Below are 20,425 nucleotides of genomic sequence, written 5' to 3'. Positions count from 1 at the left end.
GAAGCAAGCTGGCCAGCTGCCTTGCAATAACTCAGGTTGAGATTTTATGAATCCCAAAACTCTGTGTTATAAAGATGCTGCACTATATATATATATATATATATATAAGGTTAAATGTTTATCCTTTCTGTCCCAAATGCTACTCCATTTTCTCTTGCTTATTCATTTTTATTTTCTTAGGGGTATTTCCTGCAGTTATCTCATATTTATTGGGTGATTCTATCCTCCTCCATCATCATCAGCTCTCATGGATTCACTTTGGTGATTCTGCACTGCTCTGTTTTCAATCCTATCTATCCCAGTGTCTTCACTATGTCTCCTCTAATGGCTTCCACTCCTGTCTCCAGTAGATCAACTTTAAGATCTCAAATGCCCTCCTGTCCCTTTCACTCTGCCAACCTATGTCTGCTATCAGTTGAGTGAGCTTTCCTGTCTTCTGGAATGCTGCCTAAATCCCTCTGCCTTGCCTTCTCCCACTCTGCTTTCTAATTCTGTCTAAAAGAAAAACTTTCTCTTTGAGTACGTCTTTGGCTATCTTCTCCCAATCCCTCCTGTCTCCATTCCAGGTTGGGTGCTTTACTTGGGGCATCCTCCCTATGTGAAAGGTGCAATATAATGTAATTTTTTGTTGTGATACATCCAGTGTTAACTGTTCATGTTTATTATTTTGATTAAGAAAAAGTACATGGCCACCGGTTTGTCAGATATACATATATGTAAAATTAAAAATGTAACATCAGAAGAATTGGATACCTCGCTCCTGTTAAAAAATATACAACCTTATCAGTCACAAGTGATCCTGCATCATTGATTAATAAACCCGCTGGCTGCCAGCCACAATCACACAAACCTAACCAACCATACCTGTAGTGTATGTTTATAATACAATAGTTTCTGATAAAAAAGTGGATATCTTTCAATTGAATGAGAAATATTCCAAAATGATGTATAAGTTAACATAACAACTTAGCTTTCACAAAGAAACTGAATGATTTGTAAATACCAGCACGTTAACACTTATATAAAAGTAAAATCTATCCGAACATCGACATTATATGTGACTGGAAATTGACCGCCAACATTGTGAAGAGATTCTGCAATTCTTCATCAGTGATCGTTCCGCACAGTTAAAAGATGATTGCCTTAATACAGCTCATTAAACATATACAAAACTGGTAAAAAATAAATCTTAAATGTAAGATCCACAGATGGCTAAATCCCAGTGTAAACATGCTGCAGGAACTTATAAATACATATAGAAAATATTGCACGTTTTAAATCGGTTACTCCCACCGCCAGTGTAGGGATGATGTCATGGTTTAAATTGTTTCACATGAAAATTGATGTCACAAGTGCATGATTTCTTGTATAAGCCACATAAGAAGTACCACAATGGTAATTAATGTGGCAGGCATTCATTCCCTTATCTTTCGACGACCTTATTTGTCTGGATTTACTTGTTCATTTCAGACAAAATAATTCATCTACAAACTTGTTCATTTCCTCACTGCCAAACAATTTCATTCTATTGTGAAGAGTCTCTTTCTTTGTCCTTAAGTGGTCATTCAATTCATTCCCATTTGTGGAACACTTGTGTGTATAAATTGGCTTCCGGGTTCACCTACAAATACGTAGTCACTAGATTTTACTACAAAGGCTGTGCTTTGTGATGTTTTGACGACATGATAAAATGCAAGGATAATTATTAGTGCTGATTCAGGGTTTGTCAGGGTGTAAATTGCCATGAGTGATATGTCAGCTATTATTGGTGAGAATTAGCACATCATTGATAAATGTGGTGTGGACGGTTGATAACTGAAGAGCGTAAACTATGCTGGTGGGTGTACCTTCACTCTATCATGGTTTGGACTGAAACCACATGTAGTAGGTGTTGGACTTGCTGTCCATGGGACACCAGCTTAACTTGTGTCCAGCCTGGCTCAATTGGTATCACTCTTGACTCTGAGTCAGAATTTGTAGATTCAAGCCCTGCATCATAGTCTAGATTGACATTCCAATACTGTGCTGGGAGAATGCTGGAATGTTGGGGGAACCATCCTTTGGACAAGATATTAAACTGATATCCCGTCTGTCTGTTCAGGAGGGCATGAAAGATCCAATGATAGTATTTGAAAAGAGAAGAACGTTTCTCCTGATGCCCCAGCCAACAATCCCCCAAATAAAATTGATCACAGCTGTTTGTGGGAAATTACTGTGCCCAATTGGTTGCCACATTCCCCTACCAGTCACTACCTTTGACATTAAATCGTGTGAAACGCTTTGAGTCATGAAAGAAAATATATGAAGTATGAGGATGATGATTTAGTTGAGTTAAGTTGGTATTCCCTGAATTAGCAGTTCACTGGTGGCTGTAGGCAACTTTGGGCAAAACTACTATGATGGAGCAAGAGGGATTGCATATCCATAGAGTAGCCAATACCTGTCAAGTGTCTCAATGGCACTCATTATTTGTGATAATTAAGAAAACATCATGGGTCGTAATTTTTATCCCATTAATTCTGCAACTGTCTGACAATGCTCTATGATTGTCTATTAGTCACCTACTGTATTTCCAATCAGTTGTTCAACAGTGAAGGCATACAATCTAAAGGTAAGGAAGTACATTTAAAACCCTACACCCATGACATCAACATCATTCCGCAGGTTCTGACTCTATAAGTCAAAAGTGTCTGCTGACAGATGCAAAGAAGTTACCATTTTATCTGGTTTACAAAGTGCACAGCACTTGCACTTAAAAAATATACTTCAAGACAAATGTAACTTTAAAAACAAATCCCTGTATGGTAATAGAGGGGCATTGTGTGGTGTTATTAGCACTGTCTGTCAGAATGCTAACTGTTAACAAAGGAACACAACGGCACTTTTAACTGCTAAGTTGTCCTGCTTGAAGTCCATTTGATGTTAGTACTTTTTTCTTCACAGTGATCAAACGCATATGCAAGGAAGAATTTTTCAGTCTTTATGGAGACGTCTGTCAAGTCCCTGTTCAGTGGTGTAAGGCAGCTGCAGTTCTTATGCCTCTGTAGCCTTTTCTGGGTTTAGTTGCTCTCGGTCTGTCATGTCGTCTTGAGGTGGGCGAGCTCGATCAAAGAAGCCAAACTGTGAAAAGAGGAAAAGCTTAAGCAAGTGCTCATTGCAACTATCTGGTCCGCCACCCATACCACCGCCCCCAAAAATACACACATCTAAACTGCAAGAAATAGGCAAAGCAGAGTGTGTCCTTCTGGGGAGAAAGGGCACATTCCAATCCATAGAAATGGGAAATATCTATGCTTAGGTGACATGCATGTGTGGAAATTGTCTGGTTTGGATTCTCTTCAACATGATGATGGATTTTCACATGTGCCAGCCAAAAATAAACTGCTGGTTATAACAGAATGTCCAGATACTGTGATCCATCTTGTTTTGAACATCAAACTAAATATATTTTACATATATAACAAAGACAATTTGCAGTCCAATAATGGTCAACAGCTGGGCATTAAAGCTTTCACAAGGAGTTTTTACAACAGTGCTTCTCTTCTTATGGTGTTTCATCTACAAAATACAGTCAATCCACTTTACTCTATATCCTGTGAAGCATGTCGACGACATGATAAGGGACTATGTCAAATACAAAGATTATTATTATTAGTTTAATTTAAATATTACTGTTGAATCCATTCATGTTTAGGAACATAGGAATCAGGGCAGGAGTAGGCCATTCGGCCCTTTGAACCTGCCCCGCCATTCAATAAGATGATGGCTGATCTTCTAACCTAACTCCATCTGCCCGCCTTATCCCTATATCCCTTAATCCCTCTATCCTTTAGAAACCTATCAATCTCAGTCTTGAATATGTTGAAGGACTGAGCATCTACAGCCTTCTGGGGTAGAGAATTCCATAAATTCACTACCCTTTGAGTGAAGAAGTGTTTCCTCAACTCAGTTCAAAAAGGCTGACCTTTAATCCTGAGACTATGAACCCTAGTTCTAGATTCTCCAACCAGGGGAAATAGTCTTGCACTGTCTACTTTGTCAAGCCCCATAAGAATCTTATATGTTTCTATAAGCTCACCCCTAATTCTTCTATATTCTGGAGAATATAGGCCTAGTTTACTCAACCTATCCTCATAGGTCAACCCCCTCATCCCAGGAACTAACCTAGTGAATCTATGCTGCACCCCCTCTAAGGCGAGTATTTCCTTTCTTAAATAAGGAGACCAAAACTGCACACAATATTCTAGGTGCTGTCTCACCAGGGCCCTATACAGTTGCAGCAAGACTTCCCTACTCTTGTATTCTAACCCTTTTGCAATAAACACCAACATACCATTAGCCTTCCTAGTTGCTTACTGTACCTGCAAACTAACTTTTTGTGACTAGTGTACAAGGACACCCAAATCCCTCTGAACACTAACACTATCTAGTCTCTCCCCCTCGAGAAAATAATCTGCTTTTCTGTTTTTACTACCTAGGTGAATAACTTCAGACTTCCCCACATTATATTCCATCTGCCACCTTTTTGCCCACTCATCTAACCTATCTATATCCCTTTGCAATCTTTTTGTGTCATCCTCAGAGCTTACTCTCCCACGTAGCTTAGTATGATCCGCGAATTTAGATATTTTAAGTTCTATGTCCTCGTCTAGATCATTGATATAGATTGTAAATAGTTGAGGCTCAAGCACTGATCCTTGTGGCACTCCACTAGTCATATCCCGCCAATCTGAGAAGGACCCGTTTATCCCTACTCTCTGTTTTCTTCCCGTTAGCCACTCTTCGATCCACGCTAATATATTGCCTTTAATTCCATGTGCCTTAATCTTGTGTAGCAGCCTTTTATGTGGCACCTTGTCGAATGCCTTCTGAAAATCTAAATATACTACATCTACTGGTTCCCTCCTATCTAACCTGCTAATTACATCCTCAAAAAACTCTAAAAGATTTGTTAAGCATGACTTCCCTTTTGTAAAGCCATGTTGACTCTGTCTAATCATGTTATGGTCCTCTAAGTACCCCACTACGACGTCCCTAATTAAGGATTCTAGAATTTTTCCGACCACCGATGTCAGACTGACTGGTCTATACTTCCCCATCTTCTCTCTCCCAGCCTTCTTAAATGGTGGTATTATGTTTGTGATCTTCCAATCAATGGGAACCGTTCCAGGATCCAGAGAAAACCCTAGGATGCAGGCCATCAGGTCCAGGGGATTTGTCATTTTTCAATCCCAAAGGTTTCCCTCGTACTAATTCTTTACTGATGTTAATTTCGCTAAGTTGCTCACTAGCATTAGCTTCTTGGTTCCCCTCTATTTTTGGTAAATTTTCAGTGTCTTCTAATGTGAAGATAGAAGCAAAGTATTTGTTTAATGACTCTGCCATTTCTTTATTCCCCATTATAATTCCTCCCATCTCTGCCTGTAATGGACCCACATTCACTCTTGCTATTTCTCTTTATGTATTTGTAAAAACTCTCACAATTTATCTTTATGTTCCTAGCTAGTTTGCCCTCATAATCCATTTTCTCCCTCCTAATCAGTTTCTTAGTTTTTCTTTGTTGGTCTCTGAAGCCCTCCCAATCCATGGGTTTACTACTTTTGGCAGTATTATGGGTCTCTTCTTATAACTGCTCTAGTTAGCCACGGTTGAACCACTTTTCCTGTGGTATTTTTATTCCTCGAGGGAATATGTGATCGCTGGGAATTATGTACTATATCTTAAAGGTTTGCCATTGCTGGTCATATCCTTTAATCTAATTCCCCAATCTATTTGAGCTAAATCCTCTCTCATACCTGCAAAGTTGGTTCTATTTAAATTTAAGATCCTTGCTTCGGATTTAACAACATCACTCTCTAACTTAATGCTACATTCCATCACGTTATGGTCACTCTGCCCTTGTTGTGAAATTTTCAAGAAATCATAGTAAAAGTTGACAATTGCAAATCTGTTTCATGAGAATGGAACCTTTACATCCACACCAGTCAAGGTCGATTAAATACGAAATATAACCATTTTCTCTGCACTCCTAGGATGCATTTGCAACATAAAACCACCAGGTGGCACAATAGTCATGGCTGGTTGTAACATCACAACAATGACATGGGACATACTCTGTGACATACCATAACCCCTTTCATATCTTAGCCATTGCTTGATTTTTTTATCCTTTAATGAATTCTATCTCTTTGATGATGTGTTTGGTAAAACAAAAAGTGATGTCTTTATTTGTCATCGTCAGTGCATTACTGAATGTTACAAAAGGTAATTACGCTTGTTTGCAATAATGCCGCAGTTTTATTTGTTTCAGGAATGATCAATCCTATAAAATCAAAGGAATGTCTATCCTAGATTAATTCTGTAAAGCTATAGACTTCCTCCATTTTAACAGGAAAGCAAATATTAGCTCAGTTCACAATCTCATGTCACTACTTCCTGAGCTTGGGACCTCAGCTTTAGTTCAATGTCAACAAAACTGTCATATTTCAGAGTGGATTGGATTTAGGGACGGGATACAGACAAATGTGAGGTTATATATTTTGTGAGGAAGAGTAAGGGGAACAAATATATGTTGGATGGTAAGATATTAAAAAGAATGGAAGACCAAAGGTGGGAAGGTGGGTTGACAAAACTGTTGAAAAAGCTAATGGAATCTTAGCTTTCATAAAACAGGAGTAAATAAAATGAAAGCAATGAGGTAATGCTAAACTTATATAAATTGTCAGTTAGTCTGTAGTTTGAATATTGTGTCCAATATCGGTCATCCTACTTTTGGATTTGATATTTGCAAATCAATTTTGTATCCTGAGGCAAGTACATGAATTTTGGCCCCATTGTAAAAAGAACAAAAAATGGATTAAATAAATAACTATTTCTCTTAGTAACACACTTTGTTTCTCTATGGCAAGCAGCATCTCCAATCTGATGTTTGAGTTGCTGGACTATGTCTACCAAATGACACCAGCAAGAAATGAAGGGAGATATCCGGAAGACACAGTGGGCCAAATGGCCTCCTTCTGTGTTGAAAATTTCTAACTTTCAATATCATGGTTATTATATAACTTAGGTCCATCTCAAGATGTAACTCTTTCACTGCACTTTTGATCAACTTTCCTCTCTCCATCCCCTTCAGTTCCCATCCCCAGCTCAGGTGTCCATGTCAAGCAATATGGGATGTCTCCTGATGTGAAAGGCACTATATAAGCATAGGTCGCATTATATTGTACATCTCAGGAAATACTGATTATGTTAATCTAGATGAAGATGCAAAACAATGACATTTGATCAATTTGAAATAGTCTGATTATAGTACAGAACAAATAATATCATGTTGCCCATTGATTTCACAATACAAATGTTGTGTATTTAGTTATGTGATTGAAGGGTTAATCCGTTTGGTTTTTCGATCAGTGCTTATGAGGTGTAACAGGGGAGGAACGGGAAATGCGAACACGTACCTTCCACATGACTAGGATCAAAATAGCCAGAACCAGCAAGCCAACCAGCACGGCTAAAATTATGACCCACAACGGGATGGAGAGCGAGGCATCAGGGGTGGCCCAAATCACTGCAGTCCTTATCTAGGGAAAGAAAAACAGTCCAAAGTTTTTTTGTGTACAATTTTTGGATCACATATATCGGGATCGAGATTGGTGTCCATGGATTGGGGTTTGGGCAACCAATACCATTCTCAACCATGAAACTGTATCCACCCTCTGGTTCATGGTTTGTGCATCGCAACCTTTGCTTGATGGTTCACAGGAGACCAACAGCAATGCCCCACAAATGGCTGTTAAAACGCTACCCATGAGAAGGGAGCTATATAAATGCAAGTTGTTGTTGGGACCTGGACAGTGCAACCATGTTATAAACTAATTCTCACAGCAGTAAAACACATTATTATGGGGTGTACTGTAGTCATTAAGATAAAGGTGCAATCTTTAATTATAGTCTGTAGCATCTGGCCGTACATCTCGTTGGTATTCTCTTGAATGTTTCACTTTCTGCTTCAACTATATCACCAGCAACTATGGCAAACAAACTCAATCCATGGGAAGAAGCTGTCAGCCTAAGCACTGGGAAGTTGTCTCAGTAATTTCTCTCTGGAATTAGGGACTTTATACATCCGGTTAATGTTATCTCAGCAAGTCCCATGTTTATAAATCTGTTTTTCCTCAAGGCACTTACTGCAGTATGTGCACTGGATAATTCTTCTTGCTGGATATTGTATGGCATTTCTTTCACTGCAAACGAGACCAATGAGTGCAAAGAGTAATGGTCATTCCTTCTCTGTCAAGACAAACACATAGAAAAATGAACCACGTGGTAAAGTGTAATGGAATTAAGTAAAACATTTAAGGTTTAGTCTTTTGTTTATTTTTAGCTCCAGTAAATACCAATTTCAGGAGCGCTTAACAGAGTTCTATCCCCTTTTCAAACATTTGTGTCCAATAAATTGTGAAATGGGAACAGATGGAAAAAGTTGTTCAGACAATTGAAGGTGACTTTGGAAAAGACAGAAAAGGTTAAAGTAGTGTAGAGAACGACACAAAAGAATTAAGATCCTGTAATTTAAATGATCATGCCCATCCACATAAATGTGAACCATGTCATCAAACAGAACAAAACAATCTTATTCTGTTTGGTGACAGGGTTCACATTTATATGGATGAACACAATTTTAAATTGTGATTTGACGTAGAGTAATTTTCAATTAAACAATATATCAGCGATTTGAGATCCTACCTCCCTGAAAGATACTATATAAATGCAAGTTGTTGTTGTCATACATAACACTTTATCTGTGTGAATATTTCTTTAGATTTGATACCATACCACTTAAGTTGTTTTAGGAATAGGAGTCCAATTTGTGATATTTGCAAACTTATTCACTTTGCTAATTGTGACATCCAGTTAGAGGTGATCAAGGTTTCAGATGTGCAGTGGGTGAATTGTTAACTGTGAAGGCTAGTGATGTCCTAAAATGAAAAGGCAGTGAACAAACAATGATTTGATATTTGCAAAGTAGAAACCACAACTGGCAAGTCAAATCCGGATTGCAAATATCACAAATCAATCTGGTTTCATTACTGGGATATATTGTATGAAAATACAAAGAGCTGACATCACCAAAGACAATGTGCCTGAAGCTTACTGCACTCTCTCCATAATTGTGGTATAATTGAAAATAATGCCATCCTCTTCCAATTCTCAGTCCCCCACCACACAAAAAAATGAGCAAACATTAGGATAAATTTTGCGACATCATATCTTAACTGATTTCTTAATTAAGAAATCCGATAAAGTTCCGGTAAGTACTTTACATATCTCACCCTGTGTCAAGAGCGTCCTGTTCTAAAAATGGATTGAGTTGAAGTGGTGTTCTCATGGACCTCTGCATTTCTTCATTAAGAAATACGTTTAGAAACATCGCAAAGTTAGCCCTTTTTTAATAAAGAATGCTCCATAAATAAGATTTATAATGGCTTTGCTGTCCCTATCACAGCATATTCTTGTTCATAAGTTTATTGCAATACACTGAGAAAATCTGTACATGTGGAGTGCTTTGTTGTGGATAACCTTTATGCAAGTTGGAAAATGATTGGAGCACAGACTAAAATATTAGTAATTGCTAATAGCTGCAAAAGAGGAAGGAAGCACAGTTGAAATTTGGAAGGCTTCAGCTGAACTATAAAAACATTTCAAAGAGTGCTGTTAAAATATTTAACTGTTGACGTGCCACATGCTGTGCTTGAAGTTCCTGACAAGGACAGGATTCATTAGGTTGAAGCATTTGTTGTTAAAATAGGAACAATAACCTTGATATACGATGTTTAGAGGAGGCTGCCTAGAGCATGAGAAATGTGGACTTAGACAGCTCTTAGCTTGCATTAAAAGGATCTTGCTTTTCTCCTCCCATCCCGCTTTTATGAAGCTCAGTATTCCCACAGGAAATCCAAATAAAGGCTTCAGGAGCCAATGACACGTGATAACAGGCCTCTCTCTGGAAATAATTTATGTCAGGAAATTTGGTAACACCCATTTCCGGACTCCTGAGGATGCTGTAAAAAACATTGAGATCTGTGACATTTGTCAGTGAAATAAACTAACACTTGTAATCACAGCTGCTGTTGACAGAATCTGTGAGTTGTAGGTGTGGTTATTTTCCATGGTTTCTTTAAAATCTAAGACCTATAATGTTCTGGCCAACATTCATCCAAATAAAATTGGTTATTCACTTCATGGGACATTGCTATGTGCAAATGGGTTGCTACATTTACCTTCAAATACACAGTCACTGCAGTTTACAGTATAACCTGTGAAGTGCTATGAGACTTCCCACTGATGTAAAAGGCACTGTACAAAATGCAAGGATTGTTATTACTATTATTTTATGCCAATTTCTAAAAACAGCCCTTTTTGTTATTGGCTCAGTTGATAACAATATTGAAATCTGATTCAGAAGGTTGTGGGTTCAAGCCGAATATCATGATTTGGAGCAATGGCACAAATACAATGGGCCAAATGACCTCCTTTGCAGAACATTTCTATAGTTCACGTACAATTTAAACCTCTAGGTGGCTATTGGTATTGTAGAACATTGCCAATGGCTACATGTGGGGCTGAGCTTCCTTGAGAATTTAGTCACCTTCCAACTAGCTTGTTTCTGGTTGAAGTGATTGCTTATGGGTTTGCAGATTGATAGTTTTAAGAGTCTCACTTTGATCTGATATGGATAAGATCAGTGTTTCCTATTTTTTATATTTGATATCAGTGGTTAATAGGGAAGCAAATATTGCCTCAGAGAGTTATGTGTGATTCCAGTCAGAGGCCTGAATTCGCTCATGGTTTTAGCTTTAAGAACAATGTTTTAAAATTAAAGATTGCGCAGAATTTTCAAACCTTAATTTGGAATTTTTTTATATTGTAACATATTGTGACTGACATCTGGATGGTTACATTGATCATTGTTGGCACCTTTTATGAACTTCCAAATTAATCTTCAAATTGAAGGCTGGATTTGTGAATTTTCCAAAATAGCATACATTCGTAAATTGCATGACAATGGCTTTAAGGTTAAATACCATAAAGTACGTCTGGCCTCAGGTTCAGTAACTTTAAACTAATCTAGCTTTTGAAGATGGTCTTATATTTTGTGCCAGACTGTGCTGCTATATTTCAATGGAATCAAGTTTAAATGACTTTTCAACGTCTTTGGTGCTCGGTAACTCTGCTGTGTTCACCCTTGTAAGCAGTGATCCTCTACTTCTCAGTGGTGGGATCCAATGTAGGAAGTAGACTTAACAACCTTTCACCATCAGTCCTAGCCTGTCTGAGAATGAACTAATTGTAGGTCATCTGGGACCTCATCTGTGGTGAGCTCCAGAAAGGGATTTTTGATATTGGCAGTTCTCATGGAACTGTATCGTTTTCACCATGTTTTCCTATTACATTCCTCACCTCCCAATGCAATTTCTGTGTTCTGCCAAGTGTTGCGATACACATTTTATTAAACTAAGGTTGTGAACCAATGAAAATACATAGTTGTTTGGAAGGGAGTCGACATGAGATACGATGTACTTTGTCTAAGTCCAGATGAAAGCTGACGCCAGTTTAAGTATCAACTTCCTGAGACTGTTCCAATTTGCTCTATCATAAAGCCAAACATTACAATAGGTGATCCTATCAAGATAATGTAACTTCAAGACAACAATGAAAGTCTATTTGTACAGAGACCAAGTGGTGGTCAGATGTGTGGAATGGTGTTTGTTGAATGCGTTTCGGTGATCAGTGAAATTAGGCAATGCTGGATGGGCATGACTTCTTGCCGAAGAACAGAGCAGCCACTTGTGTCTGCTACAGAGTTCATGACAAGAAGATTACCTCTTATCAAGCCAATCTTCATTGTTCCAACGGAAGTAATTTAATATTATTTATTTATGACTAAACCAAACATCAAGCATTGCATTATTATTCAACAGACAAAAGTAATGAGGCACTGCCTTTCTCAAAATGGGAGTGACAACAGTTTTGCCGGAGGCCAGAGACATTGGGTGAACGATTCCACCCGGATCTAGATTTACTTTATTTTCTTAGTGTGTCACAGCATGATGAATTTGGCACACTGTTGAATTCCAGTCTTAACTTTGAAGCTAGTGTATTTATCAATAGAACTTGCAGAAAACATGCTTCAAATTGAAAACTGCATTTAAGAATTTACCAAATTCTGGACACTCTGAAATGCTAAAAGATAGAGTAAATCTAGACGCAAATGGAATTTTTCTCCCTGTCAGATAATATTTGAATGCCCTGTAACTTCTCTTAGTTTTCTTATTTATTGCCACCTCTCCTGTAATTTGAAGCTAATGTTTTTATCAGCAGATCCAAAATGGGATGTTATCAGTAGGGCAGTAACTATCCAGAATATATTTGTTCGGCCCAAGATTACAATTTCTGCTCATTAAACAAATACTGTAAGCACTGTAACATATTGTGACTGACATCTGGATGGTTACATTGATCATTGTTGGCACCTTAAAACTCAGTGGATCCAAAATAAAATGTTAAGTATGGCAGTAACTATTACTGCTGCAAACCTATAACAAAGTACCTTTAATCCTGGTAGAAAGAAAATAGAGCTCTACAGTAAGGAAACATACAGTAGAACCTTGTTACAACATACTAGTTGGGTCAATAAAATCCCAATCAATGATACAACAGGACATTATCACCAGACAGCACTTCCATATTCACTACATATGTGTACAGAAAGCTGGCCATGTCCTCTCCCACACCAGGCTCCGTGACCCTATCAACCCCATTCTCACCCGACTCCACTGGCTTCCCATCGCACAGAGGATATAGTTCAAGGTCCTGGTCCTCACCTTCAAAGCCCTCCATGGCCTTGCTCCCTCCTACCCCCTACCATCCTGTCTGCTCTCTACGTCAGCGGGCCTGCTTCACGTCTCCAGCCTCACTCACCCCACCATTGGCAGGTGGGCCTTCTGCCACTCTGCCTCCACCTTCTGGAACTCCATCCCGCAGTCCCTCCACCTCAGCCCCTCCCTTGCTTCCTTCAAGACCCATCTCACGGCCCTCCTCTTCGACCATGCTTACAATCACCTGCTTCCGCCCCTGCCCTCCACCCGCCCCAATCCCGACCCCCAGCTCGGGTCCGAAACACTGACTGTCCAGCGCCTTGGGACATCCTCCCGACATGAAAGGCACTGTACAAATGTAATTTTGTTGTTGGGCTCTAAGTCCGCAAAAGTAAGTAGGACTAATATTCACAATATTTTGTTTAAAATGTCCTTAGTCACTCCATTATGAAATTCATGACCATTCCCTTAACATATATTGATTCAAAAGCTATTCTTCTTCAAGAAACTGTTGGTTCTGGTATTGGAAATGAGGATCATGTTTATTGATAAAAGACAGCATTATGTTAGTATCGGCTCAATTAACCTTCTGTACACTCAAGTGCTTTTGATATTAATGTAATTTGCCTGAAGACCACAAACTCACAAGAGAGGTTGCAATGAAGAAAGCTATTCAATACATTTTTTTACCCGTCCAGAATGCCAGCACTGTATAATCACATTACAGTATGAAACTGTTTAGTAAATGAGTCCAGTGTCCTACCCTCAGCCACCCTGAAACTTTAGCTTCCTGCCCTGCTATCTTGGATTTAATTTTTCTGTCCTATTAAGGGTCATGTACCTCTTGAATATTCCTTTGGAGATTTTCACACCAAGAATACTTTTACTTTAAAACAAGTTTATACAATTGCTTACTGAGTAATATAGATTATTTGTTACCTTCAGGAAGGTCTGGATCCACAATCGAGACCGTACTTTTAGAACTGCACTCTGCCTTTTTTCCAGTTGGCCAACACGGCAATAGATTTTTGTACACTCAATGTTGCTACAATTCTGAAAGAAAAGTACAATTAAAGAGTTAGTGGAAAAAAGAAGCTCCATAAATACAATTTGGGGTCCAATTTGCTATATTTCTTAATGAGATCATGGGTTTCCCAAGTAAAGAATCCTATTACAATTCCCGTTGATCTGTGGGAACTATACTCCAGAATCAGGTTGAAGTGGAGCAGAGTTATATAATAACAATATAATCCTAGATTTGATATAGTGCCTTTTCAGGTCATTGAAAAGTCTTAAAGCACTTCACAGGATTTGCTGTAGATTTGACTGTATATTTGTGGACGAAAAGCGGCAGCCAATTGCGCACAGCAGTGTCCCACAAACAGTCATGGATTGAAGTAACCAATTTATTATTTTTTTCTTCTTGAGGGATTATAATCAGGCATGTGGAGTAAGTAAACTTACCCAAGGTTTTGCCCTGCTGGGAATTGAACCCAGGTCTCTTGCTTGCGAGGTGAGTGCTCTAACCACTGAGCTACAGGACTCCACTATAACTGGCATCAGTATATCTCAAGCTAAAAGTTATGCATTCAAATGATTCACGATTCAAATATGCATGCAGTATTGTTTTTAATTTTTTTCCCCAAATGTAATCATCAATAAACAACCTAAAATAGAGAAGCAGTAACATGTGACCCTCATCAAATGTGTTTTCCATTTATATTATGAAATTAAAGAATTTTGAACATTTTTGTGGTGACCCCCTCCTGCCCCCATTTCAAGCACATATTATGCTGCTTGGCTAATGTGGTAATTCATGGCAGGAATGTATTGGCGCTTCTAAAGACAAACATTTTTGTTCAGCCACATAATTCTAAATAAATAAGATAAGCTTAGTGACACACTACATACATTTCTAATATTATACCAGTCAAGTAGTTCATAAACATTCTGGGCTGGATTTCATCTGCTTTGTGATGCAAAAACAACAGCTTTTTATCCTATTCTTACTGTGGATCAATACTCTATATTAAGGGATCACTTTTCACACTCAACCAGAATTTATTTTTTGCAATCCTCTGTAGTCTTCCAATCGGCTTATACATACTCCATAGTACTGAAGGACAATCTTTAGTGCCTGCACTATAAAAAATTAATGTTGGTTATATCAGTGTGTAAATGGCATTCATTCATTAAATATTCCAACAGCTAAGACCTGACAGCAAAGTGCTTGTGTTTATAGGAAGTTGAGAGTATGGGATAGGTGAATTATTGGTATGTGATAATGAACGTATCACATGGCATATTTCAATCTGTATTATATACCATTAAGTCATCAATAATAATGCATATTACACAATACCGATATCAAGTCTCCAACTTCAGTTCTCACTCATAACACTTTTTAAGTCTTTTGCTTTGCCTCAAAGATTTGAAGTTAATTAAAGTTATATAAAGAGCCATTGAGTATGGATTTGGTTATAACAGACAATCTGTAATATTAATATGTTACAGATCTTTAAGGATATAAGTTTCTTGGACATATTCCTTGGGATGCAAAGGAAATTAGGCACTCAAAAGACTCCCGGCTGCCAAAAAAAAATGTTGAAAACTACAATGGACTCCACCACCACCCTACACAATAGGGTGATCCACTGCCAACTACTCTGTGGGTGAAACAAACCCTACTAAATTCTCCTTTCGTTGTTCTTGTAAGTCTCTCATTACCATGTCCCCGGGTTACTGAGTCCCCTTCAATGAAAATAACTTCCCCCATTATTTACCTGTCAAAACCTTTCATACTTTTGTACACCACTATCAGGTCCCTGTCAATCGTCCCTGCTCCAATCAAAACAGACCTAGCTTCTCCAATCTCCTCATAACTGTCCCTCTACATCCCCAGATTAATCAGGTAAACGTCCTCTGTAACCCTTACCAGCTTGGGATTTGCAAGGCCCAATTTTAGCAAAATCGTAAGTGGCAATGAACGTAAATCTGGCTTGTGAAGATCTCAAATTAGACCATTCCCTCCGATAATACAAACTACTATACTCAGATGAAGGCTCACACACCAAAAATATTAGCTTTTCCTTCTCGTTCACGTGGTGATCATCTGCTACGCATTCTCACAACTTACTCTTGTCGAGATGAAAATTGTGATGTTTCGGTGAGAAAAATCCCAATTTATTTTTGGTCAGCTGGATGTTACTGGGTTGTATTATTGATTTGCACACTAAGCTAAAGGAGAACAAATTTCCACTCTACAATATGAATTATATGAAATGAGTTCACCAACATGGTTCTCTCCGTACCAGTATTTTTGTAGGATCACGCTTTAAAGGTTGCGGGAGCCTCACTTCCCTCCGTGTGATGAGATGCGATATAGTGGAAGGGTCTCGCAAGCTGATATGTTCCCCGGCAGCTGGAAGGTCAATAGTCTGAGGGCAGAAAAATGATCCACTGTAAGTATAACCTGTCTGATGATCGGATACCGTGAAATCCTGAAACATAACCTCCTTCACAGACACTGTCTTTGAATCTAACTGCATATTGTTGCTGTAAATTGAATCAGTGCATTGAAACGGTCACACAGATTAACCCCATCCAGCAGGATGACTGCACACAGCATGCCATCCATCATATTCTTTAATAAAATTAAAATGTTACATCATGGAACTCTATAAAACCCTTTGGGGGACTTTATTATTGCAAAAAGATCATAAGGTTGTGACTTAAAAAAAGAACTTTTCTCACAAGATTATGAGAATTAGATCATACGAGCGAATAGGAAACTTGCATTTTTCTTGCGGTGATTTACATTTATGCCAGGACCAATTTAATGTTCACACATTACCAGCAACTCACTCATCTGTCAAGCTATTCCCATTCACATGGAGAAAAGTAAATGTAATGAAGTCCCCAGTTTCGCCACACCATCAGTGAACGAGCGAGCATACAGGCCCACAAAATATACAGTCAATTCACTTTACAGTATATTCTGTGAAGCACTTTGAGACGTCTTGAAGACATAAGGCACTATATCAAATGCAAGGATTATTATTATTATTTTCCTCTTCCTCTGGAACTCTCTCCTGAAATTCCTCCACACGCTCCTTCCCTTTCTACCTTCAAATCTCACCTGAAGACCAACTTTTTTTGAATATTTTTTGGCCAGACAAGGTTACTATGTTCACTGATGTCCCTGCACAGTGTAGCTAAATTGGATCCCTACTAATCTTGCGAGCACACATACAACTGGATGTGTTTTTGACAATATATCACAAATTACTTCTACATCAGAGGCTGATGTGAATAAACAGCCATGTGTATAGCTGGTGTGCAGACGCATGTCATTTTACTATAGCCCTGAAATCTTTTAATTTCTAGCAACTTGTCTGATTCCTTTCTGAAAAGGTTTATAGCTATTTGATCCAACCACAACATGTGCGCTGGTGGTTTGCTCTACGTGTCTAGTCATTCCACAGGTTAGTTCAGTCATAATGTTTCTCAGATATCTTCCCCTTCCTGCTACCATTTGCTTTCAGTTCAAACTATGCGCAAACTGCCTTATACACCAATGGGTGTGAAAAACATTTTCAGAATGACTTCATTCTAGTGAATGAAAAGCAGTCCTACGTCAAAGATCTTACTCTGCAGGCTAGATTCCTAAAGACTAATTTTAGCTCTTACATATATTTAACTCTTGTTAGGCTGGCCAGCCCCCAAGACACAGTGACATTTCTCAAATTATACTTTATAAAATATCCAGCCTGGAAGATTTTGCTTAATGAAAAAAAGGCTATTTTAAAAGCAGAATTCATCTTTCACTGCTGAAAGGGTTAGACAGCCATACGTAATATGGCAGGTAGTGATCAAATGCCCCAAACAAACCCAGTATTTCCTGACCAGTGTAGCTGAAATGGTTCAAATTGACAGCAAATGTTCAGATTCCTCAGTGGTGACTGAACACTCTGAAGAGACTAGACTGTTTTATTCTTTATTTTCAGTAAGATTGTAAAACAAGCAGATACATTTGCAGTACGGCACCAAAAATGGATAAGGTAGCAAACTTGTTATATAAATAATAATCCTTGCATTGATACAGAGCCTATAATTTCAAAATGTCTGTAAAACATAGGGAATTTTTGTAAAATAGCAATTGTGCAATTGTAGGCAAGCACAGCAGCCAATTTGCACACAGGAATGTCCAACAAACAGCCATAAAATGATCAACAAATGTTTTAGCATTGTTGACCAGGACACCAGATGAAACTTCCTCCTGCCTTCAAATAATGTCATAGAATTTTGAACCTGAACAGGCAGATGGAAACTGGGTTAATGTCTCATCTGAAGGATGACACTTTCAACAATGCAGTGCTCCCCCACCACTGCAAGCCTAGATTACAGGATCAAAGTATTATTGGGGGGTGGGGGGTGGAGGGAGCGAGCAGAGACGTGAGATACGAGAAGATCAGAGATGGGGTGTGATACAACAACAACAATAAGTTGCATTTATATAATAGCAAAATTACATGTATAGAGCACCTTTCACGTCGGGAGGATGTCCCAAAGCGTTGAACAGTCAGCTGCTGGGGCCCGAGCATGGGGGAGGGGTGGGGTAGGGGTGAGGGAAGGCAGAGAGGTGGGAGGGCGACCAAAGGTACGGTCGAAGAGAAGGGGCTTGAGACCAGCCTTGAAGAAGGCAAGGGAGGAAGCAAGGTGACGGGACCGTGGGATGGAGTTCCAGAGTGTGGGGGCGGAGAGGCTGAAAGCCCGGCCACCGATGGTAGGGCAGGTCGGGTGGGAAACATGGAGCAGGCCAGAGCCTGATGAACGGAGGGAGCGGGTAGGTTGGAAGGGCGTCAGCAGGTCAGAGAGGTAGGAGGGGGTGAGGCCATGGATAGCCTTAAAGGTGAGAATGAGGATCTTGAACTCGATCCTTTGGGGGATGGAGTAGTGGGGTAACGTATCTGAGCACTTGGTGTAAAGGATAAAAATATCTGACTCAGGGTGACTACATGATAGTAACCAGATGTGCATCACACCAACATATGTGAACAAACTCTGCCCGCAAGTAGGTATAAGTCTTTCTCAGGTGTGTACAGATATAGAGTGGCACCTGTTGAATTAGTGCAGTTGTATTACGCTTTGTGTAAAGGATGGCACAAAATGACTCGAAACCTGCTTCAAGATCTCAATAACTTTCACACTCAAGTCGAGCACATTATCTGAATTTTGCAAAGAAAGTTTTCTGGCTACTGCTTGGGAAAATGCCAGTGCCTTGGGACCTCCTCCTGCTGTGAAAGGCATCTATAAATGTAATTTTTTTATTGTATTGCTGGGAGAACTCCCCCTCACCCCCTGCCTACCCTCCCTACCTCAACGTGCAAGCGTTAGCAGAGATGGAGTTAAAATAAAGCACAGAGTGAATACCGTTGATGTTCTAGGGGTCCAAGTTCAAAACTGGATACCAGGTTTGTCACCAACTACTTCATCCAGGTCCTCCTGTGAGGGTCCTTGGAAAAGAGACATTTCCACTGTAAAGCCAATTCCACGTCTAGGGTGCTGACTGACAGACTTGGAGGTTTGGAACGCAACTTCCTTGTAGCCATTTCCCCTTCTTACCACAAATCCATCTTGGAGCTTAGCCCTGAAGTTTTCAAATGGACTGAAAAAAAACTTCCATTGGGTATCCTGAAGGAAACTGTTTTGACTCAGCACCTTGGGACATCCTCCAGCGCCTTGGGACGTCCTCCTTATGTGAAAAGCGCTATACAAATGTAATTTATTTTTGTTGTTGACACACACCCTATATGATATAAGCATTTGCAGGACTTTGCTAGGTGGAAACCGGCTGCTGTCCCTCCACTTGACAGCAACTATCTTTAAGGCGCCATATTAAATGCAAGGATTATTGTAAACAGGCACTCGGCAGCATAGCAGAAACCTCGGCAGCCACGTGTCCTGTTTCCTTTGTTCAGCTGCTGCAGTCGAGTGCACAGGTCCAGTTTTAATAAGACAACATTGAGGAGAACCAGATGAGATAACCTTGAAAGCTGCATTTGTGACAAAACAGACTGGAGATACCTCTTGTTAGTGGAGGGCCCTTCAGAGTGGGAATTTCTTATAGAAAATGTGTAAATGAGGTTTCTAACAATGTGATTGATCTGAGGATTTGTGTTTTATGTCCATTGTTGTAAAAGTCATGTGTTGAGATGTAGTTCCCTGTCTGTAAGAGATCCACATGCTGAAGCTCAAGGCTCTTGAATGGATCATGTGGCTTTAATGCGCTGCAAACCCATGCTGAGCACTTAGAAGCTTAAAAGTTCAGGTGTTTGTGCAGAATTTTGATTCGTAGTGATGGCTTTGAGCAACATAATAGTTCAGAGAAATGGCAGTTCAAACCAAAAACAGGTAATTCCGAATAACACAGTGTGTGTTGTTAGACAGCTTTTACTTAATTTACCACTAAATGGGCAGGAGCAAACTTTGCAGAATATTTCTGGAGGAAATTAAGGGGTTATTAAAATCAGAACAGATTGCATGGG

General features: G+C 39.2%; 1 protein-coding gene across 1 annotated transcript in view; it reads right to left on the bottom strand.

Moving 5' to 3' along the window:
- Positions 1-640: 640 nt before the first annotated feature.
- itga8 (integrin, alpha 8) overlaps positions 641-20,425 on the bottom strand; it is a 124,532-nt gene continuing 104,747 nt past the window's right edge. Inside the window, exons 26-30 of the mRNA XM_007906401.2 lie at positions 16,190-16,315; positions 13,818-13,931; positions 8,188-8,289; positions 7,458-7,580; positions 641-3,120 (exon numbers count right to left, since the gene is read on the bottom strand). Coding sequence (XP_007904592.1) covers positions 3,034-3,120; positions 7,458-7,580; positions 8,188-8,289; positions 13,818-13,931; positions 16,190-16,315 — 552 coding nt within the window. The 3' untranslated portion in view covers positions 641-3,033. The remainder of the gene's footprint in view (positions 3,121-7,457; positions 7,581-8,187; positions 8,290-13,817; positions 13,932-16,189; positions 16,316-20,425) is intronic.

Source organism: Callorhinchus milii, unplaced genomic scaffold (assembly GCF_018977255.1).
Source record: "Callorhinchus milii isolate IMCB2004 unplaced genomic scaffold, IMCB_Cmil_1.0 Scaffold2, whole genome shotgun sequence".
NCBI lineage: Eukaryota > Metazoa > Chordata > Chondrichthyes > Chimaeriformes > Callorhinchidae > Callorhinchus > Callorhinchus milii.
The sequence above is the reverse complement of the archived record's forward strand: the minus strand, read 5'-3'. Positions and strand labels throughout refer to the sequence as shown.